Source organism: Physeter macrocephalus, chromosome 20 (assembly GCF_002837175.3).
Source record: "Physeter macrocephalus isolate SW-GA chromosome 20, ASM283717v5, whole genome shotgun sequence".
NCBI lineage: Eukaryota > Metazoa > Chordata > Mammalia > Artiodactyla > Physeteridae > Physeter > Physeter macrocephalus.
Window position 1 is genome coordinate 72,623,801 of NC_041233.1, and position 14,713 is coordinate 72,638,513.

General features: G+C 39.5%; 1 protein-coding gene across 2 annotated transcripts in view; it reads right to left on the bottom strand.

Annotated features, from left to right (window-relative positions):
• Positions 1 to 6,081: 6,081 nt before the first annotated feature.
• Positions 6,082 to 14,713, bottom strand: part of CACUL1 (CDK2 associated cullin domain 1) — a 59,586-nt gene continuing 50,954 nt past the window's right edge. Inside the window, exons 7-10 of one of the 2 annotated variants that reach the window (XM_028482078.2) lie at positions 13,709 to 13,847; positions 11,644 to 11,692; positions 6,627 to 6,670; positions 6,154 to 6,208 (exon numbers count right to left, since the gene is read on the bottom strand). In XM_028482078.2, the coding sequence (XP_028337879.1) occupies positions 6,665 to 6,670; positions 11,644 to 11,692; positions 13,709 to 13,847 (194 nt within the window). In that variant the 3' untranslated portion in view covers positions 6,154 to 6,208; positions 6,627 to 6,664. Of the gene's footprint in view, positions 6,209 to 6,626; positions 6,671 to 11,643; positions 11,693 to 13,708; positions 13,848 to 14,713 lie in introns of both variants that reach the window. The other variant, XM_024121156.3, reaches the window with a different exon arrangement.

The window sequence follows — 14,713 nt, forward strand, 5'->3', positions numbered from 1 at the left end:
TCCAGTTTGGGCTTATTTTTTCACTCTGTGGGCATGTTTGGTAAACAAAAGTACTTACTATCAATGCAGCTAAATTATTTACCTTTTAACTCATGGTTTGCACTTTCTATCCTCCCTTCCCCAAAGTCATAAAAATATTCTTCTGTATCATCATCTAAGTTTTACAGTTTTAACTTTAATCCCGTAAATCTTTAATCCACTTGGGGACTGACTTTTGTGCCTGGTGCAAGGCTGAAGTCCAATTCATTTTTTTCCTTTGTGAAGAATTACTGAAGCCCCATTTATTAAATAATCCATCCTCCTCCCCACTGCTCTGCAATGACTACCTTTAAAAAAATTAGGTTCTTGCACGAGTGGGTCAGTTCCCGAGCTCTTTACTCCTGTCCATTCATCTACGTATAACCTCTGTGCCAACTCCACAGTGTTTTAATCACTCACAGTATTTTACAGTAAGTTTTATACTCTGGTAGTGCTAGCTCCCCTCACACTTCACCTTTTTTAGGAATATCTTGGATATCCTTGGTCCTTTGCTCTTCCATTTATATGTTAGGATCAGCTTGTCAAGTACCACTGGGATTTTTTGCTGGAATTAATCTATTAAAAAATTTGGAGAAAGTGTGGAGACCTAGATGATCTTACCCATCACAGTCTCTCCATTTATTTAGGTCAACAAAGGTGCTTTTTAAAAATTATCATTTTTCTCATTAAAAGGCTTATATACATTTTATTAAGATTTTTAGGTACTTTATGACTTTTTCGTTCCTACTGTAAATTCTATTTAATAACATTTAAAAAATTTAAAGCCATTACTGCTTGTGGCTGCTGCATGAAAATGTAATTAACATTTGGATATTGATTTTGTTCCAGCAACCTTGATAAACTCATAAATCTTCTAATTTGCCTTGTAGATATTTTGGATTTTCAGAGAATAATCTGATCATACAAAATTAATCTGTTAATAAATGGAGTCACATTAACTGATTTCCTAACATTAACAAATCTGCATTCCTGAGATAAATCCAATCTGGTCATCATTGATCATCATCATCATCATCACCACACCCCCCCACCCCCCCACACAGAGTTTATCACTGGTACAGAGGTGAAGATGGACACTCATCCTGAGGGCTAATTGACCGTGGTAGAATACTGAGTGTCGTTATCATTTATGAGGCATCATGAATGTACTGTAAGCAAAACCATATATTCTATGTTAAAACAAAGTTCTAATAAACCAGGTATCAACATAACAAGGCTAAGGACATCTGTACAAGATTTATTTCATTAATCACAATGTTTTAGAGTGATGGTATGCACCCTAATACAGAAGGAGTGATTCAAAATCCATCAAGAGTTAAAGGTCAGCGCCAAAGTCAGTGGCTTTGAATCCCCAGTCATTAAGAGTTTCATCCATCACTTTGTTTTTCTTTGATTAATAAAAGAGTTGACGTACAGAACACCCTGTTCTAAGCTCCACTATGCTTTCCGACAAACAAGGACCACCAGGGACTAGACTTCATTGCTTCATCCTTGCTCTGGCTACGCTGGTGGGTGGCAAAAGCCTCTTGTCTGCATTTGGCCTCCCGTTTATTCTTAAGCATTCCTGTCTCCAGCCACAGCGCCCCACAACATCACGTCTGAATTGCACAGGTGTAATACTGACAAACAGGACTAATGAGAGCAATTCAATTGCCATCTGTTTAACAAAACATACCCTTCTAAGAGAATATCCAGTCTTACTGCGTTTAGTACATAGTCACAACATTGAAATGACATGTGAGAATCAATACAAAATATTTATTTTTTTCAAACCACAGAATTCACCCCAGAGCCACACCATAAATTTCCCAGAATTGTAAGCCATTAACATTGCATTTCTAAACAATGCAATCCAACCAGAAATGAAGATAATTTCCAATCAGCAGGGGTACAATATATACTAGGGTCCTAGAAGAATGTATCTCTGACTAGCATTTTCTTTAATTCTCCCACAGCCACTCCACCCACGTAAGTAGAAACAGTATATGTACTTGTGCCACTTGGCTCTGGAAAGAGGTTCAAAATAGGGTCTTGGCCAGTGGAGGTGGCAAAGTGTCAATGACTTAGTTAATAAACAGTGGGGACAGACGCTTCATTTCCTTTGGAAAGAACAAGGGTCCTTTCATATATCCTGGTGGCCAGAAACTGGGGCAAATTTCAACAAGGTAATGAAAATAATAGGAAAGCCATTTCTCCACAAACTCCTATGACCTCTATTTTAACTTCTGATAAACATGAACTTCAACTTATGCAATCTTATTGAAAACAGTAATCACAACCAAAAAAGTCCTTAGAAACCTCTTCTAGGTGTCAGTCAAGGGATTCATACTCCGATCTTAAATTTTCAAGTCTCCTTAGGAGGCCTAGACCTGGGTTAAAGTAAACATAATACTCTGAAGCTCAAAGACACAACATAAAAAAAAAAAAAAAAAAAAAGAAAAGAAAAAGAGAGAAACCCAAAACATCGAAACAATGACTGGATAGCTCATGTAGAGGTTCTGTTTTGCTTTTTAATTGAAAAGTTTTTTTTAATATCTCAGATTAGTGTATATTCATAAAACAATGTTATCTAATAATAGCTGCTTTATTAGACAATTGAATTTTAGCTCAAGGGCAATCAATGCCTCTTGCATAATAATCATGGAAATAATAAACTGCAATAAAACAGAAGAAACATAGAAGAAAACAGAGCTAGTCTCAATGAGAAGATGACAAAATCTGGAAGGGCTACCCTGGGAGATTAAACAAGCTTATTCAAATACTATGATACAAGTGCTCCTGTTCACGTCTTAACTCCAGAAACCAATCGTGTTTGTCAGATCACCATTATCTTTGCTAGTACATGCGCACAGACCACCACTCTGAAGTTCTCCTTTCGTGTTGAAAAACTTTCAAATCCCTTGTTCGGTCAGTACAGAATATTGCGAGGTGATGCATGTGCAAACTCTTCCTGAGGAATTCTTTATGTGTGCAAATTTGCAACCTGACAGAAAGCATGGCATGTAGCACGGGGAGTGACAGCTTTACGGGGCTGTGGTGCTGGAGATGCACGTGTGGTGTTAACAAACCACGGGGCATCCAGTCTTCTGCAATCTCACTCACAAATTGGCTTTCATCCCATGCCCCTAAGAAAGGGAGGGGAACCTCCTCAAACTTGCAAAAGGGACAGGAAAGAAAAGTAACTTTTCCACAACATTTAATAATGCACAACTCATGCACCCAGGTTTTTGTTTCTTCTCACTAACTCTACCTAAGAACTAGTAGATTAAGAATCACACCACCAGGATTTGCTCTCTGCCCCACAGAAAACAAAGCAGTTGGGTTAGGGTGCAGCTGTGACAACAGAGGATATGAGATGACACTGTTACTGAAGCTTAACGCCCACCTTTAAAATAAGCACCGTCTCTCAAAACGACGATCATCTACTGATGTTACGTGTCATCATTCCAAGGCGAGTGAATTGGCTTTCTTCGGAGGGTCTGGTTTCAGGCTGCACACACACACTAGTCAGTATGGCCAAACCAACTGCACGTGTTGACTCAGAGACAATCAACCTGCTTTACAATTTTCCGCCTTCGATGATTTGGACCCCACAAAAAGCCAGTGTTTAACTGGAGTGCAGAAACTATATACTGTACTGGCAAGAAGAATACAAGTAAACACGAGAAGAAAATACTTTTAGGCAAACAGTGCTTAGTCAATACAAAATGGAGGCAAATCTGATTCCCCTCATGTTGCAAACTAAGACTTTTGTTAAGAATCCCAATTAAATAAGCAAGGTCAACAATGACTTAAAGGAATAGTTTCTTCATACTGCAGTGTACCTCAAGGGGCCAAAATGAGTAAGAAGCAGGTCGAATGCACTGGGAGAATGTGTATATTCTTTCTACAGTGCCTTCCAATCACAGCTTTGTGCCACTAAGCCCTCACCCACAGCAAGCTGCAGCCACTGTGCAAAAATGTACAGAGAAACTAGCTTCTGCAAACTTTACTCTGCCCACTTTGTTAACACATACGTAATAATAAAAATAAGACAATATAAAATATTTCTCCATTAACTTAATAATGCAAAAAGCATCCAAAGATTTTAATGCCTATCCACATCCTAATACAATGCTTTTAGAAGGAAAGTTCCGTTGTTGGCCAAAGAATACTCCCTTCCCAGAAAAAGCATTTCGGTATATTACTAGGATACTGAAGAATTCACCCACATTTACAGAAACATTCCAATTTCACTCCTTTCAGAAATATTATTAAAACCGCTCAAGAGTTCAGTTGCAGGTGTTATTTATAAGCCTGCAGCAAGCATTCCATCGAGTAAAGTAAAATTTGAACTTCTTGATAAAATTGAATTCTTCCTTGATATCAGAATGTTACTGGTGTAGCAAGTCAAACTGTACAGGGCACAGTGAGAGCCTATATATATTCTCACAGTAATTCAGTGTTTCTCAATATAACCCAAGATGCTCACAGAGTGAAATGAGCCCAATTCAAAGTCCTGCTCAAAATCCACCAACCCTGGTTGATAAGTACTTAAAAAAATAAATCTGATGACCTTACTTTTACTTCTCTGACTACTCATGTTACAAACAGAGGACTTCTTCTATTAGATGACTGACTTGCTCCTAACACTTCAAACTCGCCCCCCAGCCTGCTCCCCCAAAAAAGGACCAAGTGAATTGGCAGAGACAACTCTACGAACAACCTGCAAATCAGAAGCGTGATGGTCGGTACCCCTGATGTGTCTTCTTTTTTTGCCCCATGTCCTCTGAAGAGGTAAATATTAGTCTAACATAGCTGACACAGCCAAAGAGAGTCAAGCACATGCTCAATTTAGATTTAAGCAAAACTGAGAAGAAAAATGTTTTTCCCTTGCCGCATCTTTCTATTTTACTTTGCCTTTCAAAAACAACTTAGAACTAAGTGGCACTGTGGGTATATGCAAACAGAAAATATAGCTTGGCCACAGCTGGAAGGGGGCCTTAAAACAGCAGTGCTACTTTTTCTCTATTATACTCGAATATGATGTTTTAAAAGATGCAGACTACAAACTTTTTTTAAGTACTTATCTCACCCATAAAAGTGAAATCGACCAGGAATCCCACACCATTGACTATGTTTGAATTTAATTACCGTATCTGCTTCCTACAGCATCACAGGAATCAGCTTTTACCACTGGGTAATTCTCAACAATATTAAAAAGGGAGCTTTAGTGCTAAAGTACCGGCCAGCCCTAAACTAGCGTAATGCCAACACTCCAGCAGCCGGTGAGAGCGTGTTAAGTGACGGAGGGAATGGAAATGGAAGAGCTGGTCCCCAACATTAACATGAACAAGCCACGGTGAGGCAGGAGGAAATCGGACCAACGTGCAACATGTTTCTATTTTCCCACTTATTTAGCATCCTGCTATGAAGTCACACCTGACATCTTGGCAAGTTAGTCTGTGATACCATCAACTTTTTCAGGAAGCATTTGTGAGTTTGACAACATGGTCACAGAGCTGCAAAGTGCACAAAGCTCAAGGCACAGAGTAGAAAAGAGTTGTGAACTGATGGTGCGGGGTGTGTGTGGGGGGGTAAGAAGACTTTCTGATGCTAAACAAAGACCAACTCTTTTAAAGGGGTTTGTTTTGGTTAGGGGTGAAAAATACTGTATTGTAATGATCTGCTTGATTTTAAAGCAAAAGATATCTTGCTGTGTGAAACCAATATGCCAAAGTGCCAAGTCCGCAAATGAACAAAACAAGTGCTGTAAAAAAAAAAAATAAAAAAGATTCTTCTGCTCTTATATTTTTGGAGGAAGCTGCTGACTTTGGCTGCTGGATCTCACTTAGCAATGGTCACTCTTCATACGCTTGTTCCTCACGGAATCTGTAGATAAAGTCATTAGAAGATTGTCCCATTTCAAAATCATCCCCAAGTCTAGCAGCAACTGTTTTGTTTTTGTTTGTTAGTTTTTTTTGTTTTTTAAAATTACAAACCAAAGTAAGAACTCCAACATCCTTTTCCAAGAACAGCTTGGTGACAGAGCTCCTGAGTGTCTGCAGGACCCCGCTGTGCTCTGAATACTGTCTCTGCAGCTCCAGTGTGTCCTCTTTTCAGGAAGGAAAGTACATTCAATACATTCACTATCTGTACCCTCTGGAACTTGCACATGCTGATGAGCTGTCTGAAAAAAACATCAGAAGAGTTAAAGTATCAACAGCAGACAGCATTTGATAATGGTAGGAATCTGTTTATTTGACACATATTTCTCACCCCTCTCCCAATCCCCCAAAAGGAGATCAGAGAAAACCTCAAAACCATGTGGTTTTGAATGAAGTGAAAGGGGACCAAATCATCAGGAGCTGAGTCTGGGCCCTTATCTCATTCTAGTGGAGACTAAAGAACTGGCAGCCTCTTGACAACTGCCTGAAAACTGCCACCAGCAACTGGGCTTCAGAGCTGCCACAGCTTACAGAACAGTCTGACCCTGACTGCACACAGTGCCCTTGGAGACCACCATCAAGAACACTGGATATCATTATAGCCAGAGGCTGCCTTACATCACAAAACCATCAAGGATGGTAAGGAACATCATTACTTACTATAAGCCAACTCATCCCCAGCTCTCTTCCGGGACTGGTCACCTCTGGGGATTAAAAAAAAGAAGAGGGAGTCAACAGAACTGACTGACAGCTTCACACAACGAAGTAGGAGAAATGAATTGGCATAATTGAAAATGGAAGTAGAGCAGGGATTTCAATCCTAACAATCTATTTTAAAACAGACATTAAACTTAAACAGTAGCTGAGTCATTTATAACCTGAATATTCTTAGCTAAAAGGTGCTATCTTTTAAATACAGAAAGCTATTAAATGAAGGAAGGACTATCTATAAAGATGGTTTGCCCTGGGTCCTAGAAACAGATTGACTAAAACATCTTTGAAGACAAATCTGGGCTCTACTATCGACATCCCTGGTGACCTGCATATAACAGGGCAAATTTCAAATATGGAACAGAAAAATTCAAAATCTTCCGCTAAAAGCTGTTATTACGGGACCAAAAACTGCTTAAAGCTTTTGAAAAATCTCATAATCTTAATGGACATGAATACCCTTCTCGCAGATAGAAGAACGTGAACCTTTACAGAGAATAACCAGCTCATCCTCAACACCCACAGAATTTCTAGTTCCACTTTAGAGATAATAACATAGAGGTCTGATTAAGTCCTATGCTTTCTGTAAATCTTATTTTTGTCTCTCCAGTTTCTCAGACAAATGACTAAAATGCTTAAGTAATGAGTAATAATAACCAATCCACTAGCTTTTTCTTCCCCGGTCTCTCAGCAACATCTACACAGTTGACCTCTTCCTTCCTGAAACACTCCGAGCTCTGCCCACTCTGTCCTTGGCCACTTTTTCTTCACCACGTAAAATTCTCCTTCGTCTAGGACAGCAGTCACACCAGTCCTGTGACTTGAAATACGATCCATATGCCAATGGCTCCCAGATTTCTATCTCCAGCTCTGATTTCCTCCTGACACTTCGGACTTGTAGGTCCAACTGCCTCACAGCCACTGTCACTTGGATGACTTCCATCTGCTGCAAATTTACCATGGCCAGAATGCACTCCATCTCCACTCTTTCCTCAGACTTCCTCAATAAATCACACCACCACCTGTCCAATTACTCAGGCCAAAATCCTAGCTCGTCCTTGATTCCTCTCTTTCCCTCACTCTGGAGCATTCTGTCCCAGCACATAATCCAAAACCAACCACTCCTCAGCCCCACGGCTACACTCCCAATCCAAACCACTATCATCTCTCCCCTACACACACCACTGCAAGTCTTAGTATTAGTCCAGACAAGAGCCAGAGCAATCTTATGTAAAAGCATACATAAGATTATTTCATGCCTCTGATTAAAGCCCTTCAGTGGCTTTCCATCACAGTTTAAAAAAATCAATTCAAATTCATTTTCCCAGGGCTTCCCTGGTGGCGCAGTGGTTAAGAATCCTCCTGCCAGTGCAGGGGACATGGGTTCGAGCCCTGGTCCGGGAAGATCCCACATGCCGCGGAGCAACTAAGCCCGTGTGCCACAACTCCTGAGCCTGCGCTCTAGAGCCCGCGGGCCACAACTACTGAAGCCCGCGTACCTAGAGCCTGTGCTCCGCAACAAGAGAAGCCACTGCAATGAGAAGCCCACGCACCTCAACGAAGAGTAGCCCCCGCTCGCCGCAACTAGAGAAAGCCCATGCGCAGCAACGAAGACCCGATGCAGCCAAAAATAAATAAAATAAATAAATTTATATTAAAAAATTCATTTTCCCAGTCCTGTGAGATATGGCTCCTGCCTACCTCTCCAAGCTCATTTTCTACCCCTGTTCATTATACTTCAGCTACTCTGGCTCTCTTTCTGTCCCCTGGACATGTTAGCACTTCTGCACTTACTATTTTCTCTGCCTGCAACACTCTTCCCCCGAGTTAGCCACATGGCTATCTCCTTACCATTTAGCTGGAATTCTTCTCCTCAGGGGCATTACATCACCAAGTTAGCTGGAACAGCCCCTCGTGCATGCCTTGGTCACTCACTCTCTATCCCATAATCTGTTTCATTTTCTGCCTAGCACTTATTATTACTTGAAATAATCTGTTTACATGTTTGTTACTTATCTCCCAACAGCAGAGCATAAGCTCCATAAAAACAGGAACTCTGCCTGTCTTGTTCACCCAGTACCTAGTGCAGCGTCTAGCACATAGTAGAAAACACAAAATATTTGCTGAATTAATAAATGAATAATTCATAAATAGCCTCTACAGATGGATTAAAATGCAGCCCAAGTAATTATTTCATGCTTTTGGGTAATCCTCCAGATTACCAAAGTTTCCCACTTTCTTTCTCTGGTTACACTCAAGACCAGGACAGAAACCTCTTGCTGAGCTGGGTGAGGAGTCTTAAGGACCGGCAGGAAGAGAACACACCAAAGGGTCTCTGCGGGGTTTTTCTCTAGGCTGAGCAATTGGAGAAAAACTTAGCACAAACTAGCTTTAGACAGCCTAAAGGGCCCTAAACAGATCCGCCTTAATACCGCTTTTAAACACCTCTATTGTTAACACAGTATCTGGCCAAAGCCCGCTGAGAGTCTTATACTAGTATCATCACAGTAGCATTCACCAAATATTCTGAAACAAGTAAGTTAATGCTGAGCAAAAAGGCAGATACAGGATGGATCTTGTATCTGGAACCTCAACTTCTACAGACAGCCTTCATTCCCACCCCCCATAATTTTTTTAAAAATGGAACATGCAAAAATAACAGGAGAAAAATGCAGATGTGAAAGCAACAGGAGGCATAAAGAATGTAAATGTGGTGTATGCATGCGAGAGGCTGCCAGAGATATTACCTAATAATGCCACAAGTCTAGAAAGCTGTAAGCTGCCCTCAAAACCAGACCCCTGCTACTAAATGAAAAAGCCCCAATCCTGGAGTGACCCTCTCAGCTAAAAGACCAATAATACTCCTAACAAGGTTCTATTTTGTTCCAGAAATCCAGGTAACAATCACTCAGCAAGAACATTTTACTTGCCTTTAGAAGCTATTTGCTATACCCTTTGAAGAGGCCCACAGGCTGGTTTGAATGAGGATGCTCCATCTGAGGGCCTGCATGCTAGAAGTTCCCAAATGAGCTGATCTTCCATAATGTAATCTTTGACAACAAACACCAACCTGCCCTTCCCCCAATAAGCAATTCAATTATGCAGGTAATACATAAAAAGAAAATATTGCTCTTAGCTTGTATGTTACTTCGAGCTTTGAAATAACTCCACACTATATTTCCATGAACCTAAAGATGTTTCACATAAACTCCAGCCCAAACGAGAATCTGTCCATTAACTGCAAAAGAGGATATATTTGACAATATTCACATATTATTTCAAAACATTTCAAAGACTTCCTCTGTGCCATCCACATTAAAGCTGTGTGCTGCCTACTCCCTACATCACATAAATGGAACACAGCCTTAAATAAAAAAAATAGTTTGCAAAGCTGAACAGGAATCATGTGATTGGCTAGACACAAACCTTAAAATGACTGCTCATATCAGGATAGCCAGTAACAGAATTTTTGTTAGATAGCTTAGACTATATTTTTGCATCAGTGGACATCATTTCTTCCAAAACAATCCTAGTCAAATAATGCTCAAAGGCAGCATCAAGTTTGGCAGGGCAGAATATGGAAGGTCCATACACAAGTGCTGGAAGCACAGGCAAACTGTCTTTAGCTGCTAAGTATATGCTGCGGGCACACCCTTTCTGACCAGTCTGAGCCAGCCCAGCATGAGTCCAGAATGTCAGGTAAAGCGGGTCCTACTCTGTGCAAAGCACCCATCAGAAGAAGTCATGAGGCAGCCTTTAATCCTCATAGTAAATGTATAATAATTTGTTAGCTTAATTCTAGAAATGGCTCAATTCAGTTTGTAAAATAAAACATTTTAATTTTATCAAGTTTTGGAATACTAGCATTTAAATTTCATATGAAAGAATTCCACTAAGAGAAACAAAAATACATATTTACACCAAAAATCCAAGGCATTTCCCTGATTATGACCAACTTGGCCTTGTCAGAACAGTGCTAGGCTAGTCCTTCAAAGGCAATGTTAAATGAGACTATTTATGGAGTCAGTCATCCCAAGCAACTACACACCAAACAGTCCTGCACCCTGTTCTCTTATTCCAGTTCCAAAATTAGGATTACAAAAATATCTCTGGATATGTTTAAATAGTTCCATACACTCTTCTGGAAGGTGAATTCAAGGTGTTCAGAGAAATCTACAAGAGCTATCTTCCTACAGTGCTTCACAGAAATAAAAGTTTTCAGAAGGCTGTTTATTTGTTAAAGGCATCAGTAAGCTCATCTCTAAAATTAAAAGCAAACATTCAAATAAAACATGAGAAAAAGCATAAAAGACTTCAAAATTATGGTGAGCCTAGGAAAAAACTATACTCAGTTTATTCTGCATTTATTTAAAAACATTTAAGGAAAAACTTTTAACTATAATTCAAAATACATTCAAGCCATACAGAAAAAAAACCTGATAAAGTTAGCTACATAAAGTAAAAAAACTTCTGCATGACTTCAAATAAAACAAAAAACCACCATAAGCGAAGTCAAAAGAAACTGAGAAAAATAACTCTTATCTTGGGCAAACAATCAATCTCCTCACTATAGAAAGAGCTCCTAGAAACCAAGAAGACTAACAATCAAATAGAAAAATGAGAAAACCAGAAACAGTTTACAGGAAAAGAAATACAAACATTACAAACATATGAAAATATGCTCAGCCTCACCCATATAATAAGAGAAATGCAAACGAAACCAACTCTATTTTTCACCTGCCAGATTGGCAAAAATTCAAAGTGTAACAACATGCTCCATAGGCAAGGCCATGAAGAACAGGCACTTTTAAACTTTGCTAGTGGATATGCAAAATGTCACAATCCCCTATGGGGGGCAATTTGGCAATTTAATCAAAATTACCACTGCATTTACTCTTGACCCTGCAATCTAACTTAAGGGAGTTACTCTCCGAACATACTGACAAACAGGTACAAAGTTACGCACGCAGCGCTCTCTGTAACAGCAGAAGACTGGAAATAATTCAGGTTGCCACCTACGGGGGACAGGTTAAATAAGTTATAGTACATCTACACAATGGAATGTGTAAGAAAAGAATAAAAATAAGAATATATACTGTGTTCGCTTATATCTGTATATAAAATAAGCACTGGAGGGAATCATAAGACACTAATAAAAACAGTTGCCTAAAGGCTGGGAGCAGACAAGGAGACAGGTGGGAATAAAACTTCTCAGTATGTACTTTTTATACCTATTTTCAAAAACCCTATAAATAAATATATCAGCTCTTCAAAAATGAACGAATAAAATTACCGTAGCATTAAATGGCCTCATTTGGTGTATGAAAATAATTGTTAGAAATATTACAATTGAAGTCAGGAGACCCCTGACCACCGGACATCGGGGAGAGAAGTCAGCTGTTTACATGCAGAATCTCCCACTGGCTCTTCCTTGCCATAGGAAAGGCAGGGTTAGCAGGCCGGTCTACACAGCTTCCCTGTGATGGCTGACTGAGCCTTTCCAGTGTGAGCTGCCAGTGAGGCGGGGTAATGACCCATGGATTACTCAGTGCCCCCTCTAGCACATGAATAAAGATGCCACCAGGACAAAAAGGGAATAAATGCCAATCCATGGGCGAACAGAGAACAAATTATCTGCTTTCTTTCCTAACCTGTGCTGAAATTAGAAACTTAGGAACAGTGATCTCGATCAAGGCTGGTATTCTGAGACTGAGCATGGCCTCAGAGTCTATGAAGCACAGTGTCCATCCTCTGTCCCAGACAGGTAAGTGAATCAATACCCAACCCACTCCTTGTGGTCACAACTGTGCCTCAGTGAGGAACCCAGGTGTCTTCATTTCCACAACTTTCTTCCTTTAATGTGGGGGATTCAAATAAGAGAAGATACGTAAGAGTGCTAAGTAGAGGTCCAGGATTATGAAAATATAAAGTACTACTTATTCCAATAAAGATATTAAAAAAACAAAAAAACAAAAACAAACAAAAAAAAGTACTACTGTACCCTTTAATGATTTGGTGACAGAACAGGGTGCTTTCCCATAGGGAATGACAAAATTTTTACATAATTTTGGTTGAAAATATGCACTTTGAAAGATTTTCTGGGATAAAGCCCTGATACTGAATTGCAAATTTTAGAAAAATTAGCGAAGTGTTTATAGCAAAATCAAGGGAGGGTGGACTTCCCTGGGGGCACAGTGGTTCAGAATCCGCCTGCCAATGCAGGGGACATGGGTTCGATCTCCGGTCCGGGAAGATCCCACATGCTGCGGAGCAACTAAGCCCATGCGCCACAACTACTGAGCCCACGTGCTGCAACTACTGAAGCCTGTGCGCCTAGAGCCCATGCTCCACAACAAGAGAAGGCGCTGCAATGAGAAGCCCGCACTCCGCAACAAAGAGTAGCCCCCGCTTGCTACAACTAGAGAAAGCCCGCACGCAGCAACGAAAACCCAACGCAGCCAAAAATAAAAAAATAAAAAATAAACAGGAGAAAATTTTTAAAAAAATAAAAAATCAAGGGAGGCAAATTTTGTGGACACATATAAGTGATAACCTACTTTTTAAGAAGAAACAACTAGAATTTAGGGGAAAAATGGAAATACAAAAAACAGACTCTGGAGGCTCTTTACCAGGTTTAGTTACAATATCATTTGTTAGTTTAGTCATAAAATTATTTGCTAGTTTAGTCGTAAATGTACATTATAACTGATCATAAAATTTCTACAAGGTTTTTCCAAATATTCAAAACTAGTATAAGCGGGTCAAAGCTGGAAGAGCTCTTTGGAGGCTGCCCAGCCTAACTGCCCACCCAATGAGAAATCTCTTCTTCAAACTCCACTTAAGTGAAGAGCAGCTCCCATAAAATCAAAACCCAGCTTCAGCACTTCCACAGAAGGGAGCTCACCACCTCTCCCAGCAACACCACCTTGACTCTCGCACAGCCGTCTCCCATTCTAAGCATGCTGGCATCCTTCCCCTGCCAAGCCAAAGGGAATGGACGTACTTTGTCACAAAAGGAAAAGAAAACTTGCCTTGTAAAACCATTCTGTATAAGTTCTCTTTGAAGTTTCTGATCTTGAGCAGCATATTCAGAAAGTTCAGACTCCACCGCACGAGGGAGAATGTTTGGAATAAATTTAGAAAACAGAGTCGGAGCCATCTGAACCCACTCTGTGAGGGAAGGAAAAGATTCATTAAGGAGATCGCATAGACAAATTAAATTAAATAGAAAAGGGAAAGTTTTCTTCCCAAAGAACAAGATTATGTATTAAACCAAACTTAAAATGGGGAAAAAAACTAGTGCAACCCCTTCTGATAAAGAGGTTAAGTTTCCTTTCTAAACAGAATTTACAGAAAGTGGATATTTTTATATTTTTTATGATTTAACAACATTAACAAAAATCCCTAGAGAATTTTGGAAGGAACCTTATCAAAAATTCTAAATATGGAAGAAAACATGAATGAAATAACCAAAGAATTCTGAGCAGGAGGGGACTTGGAGGGAAGGAATTTGGTGGAAATACTTAGCCCTATAAAGCATTAATTAAAACAATACACTGGCCTAAGAATAGAATAGTACATGTGGTATTAAGCAAACATATAAAAAAAAGTACCACAAAAATGCGGAGGGAGATGGGAGAGATAACTGGTAAGTACTTTTAAAATATAAACCTACTTTGACTCACATTAAATTATAGCTTAAATTATAACAAATTAAACATATATAACAGTGAAAGAAAACAGAATTAAATGGTTATCAAATTATTAAGGAAAAGATAAAAGATCAACAGAATAATCTACAGAAAAATCAACATTCATTCATCAAAATAAAAAGACAAAGAGAAGTCTAAGGAAAATATCTGCATCAGACATGACAAAGATAAATTAGTATCTTTATTATAAAGCATTTTAACAGATCAGATACTCTTCCCCTACTCAGTGGACACTAAATATAAATACTGCCCATCTCTATGCCCTTTTGGATTCTTTTAATCGAGCCCTTTCAAATATTCCCTTTTGGAAAACATCTTGGTTGT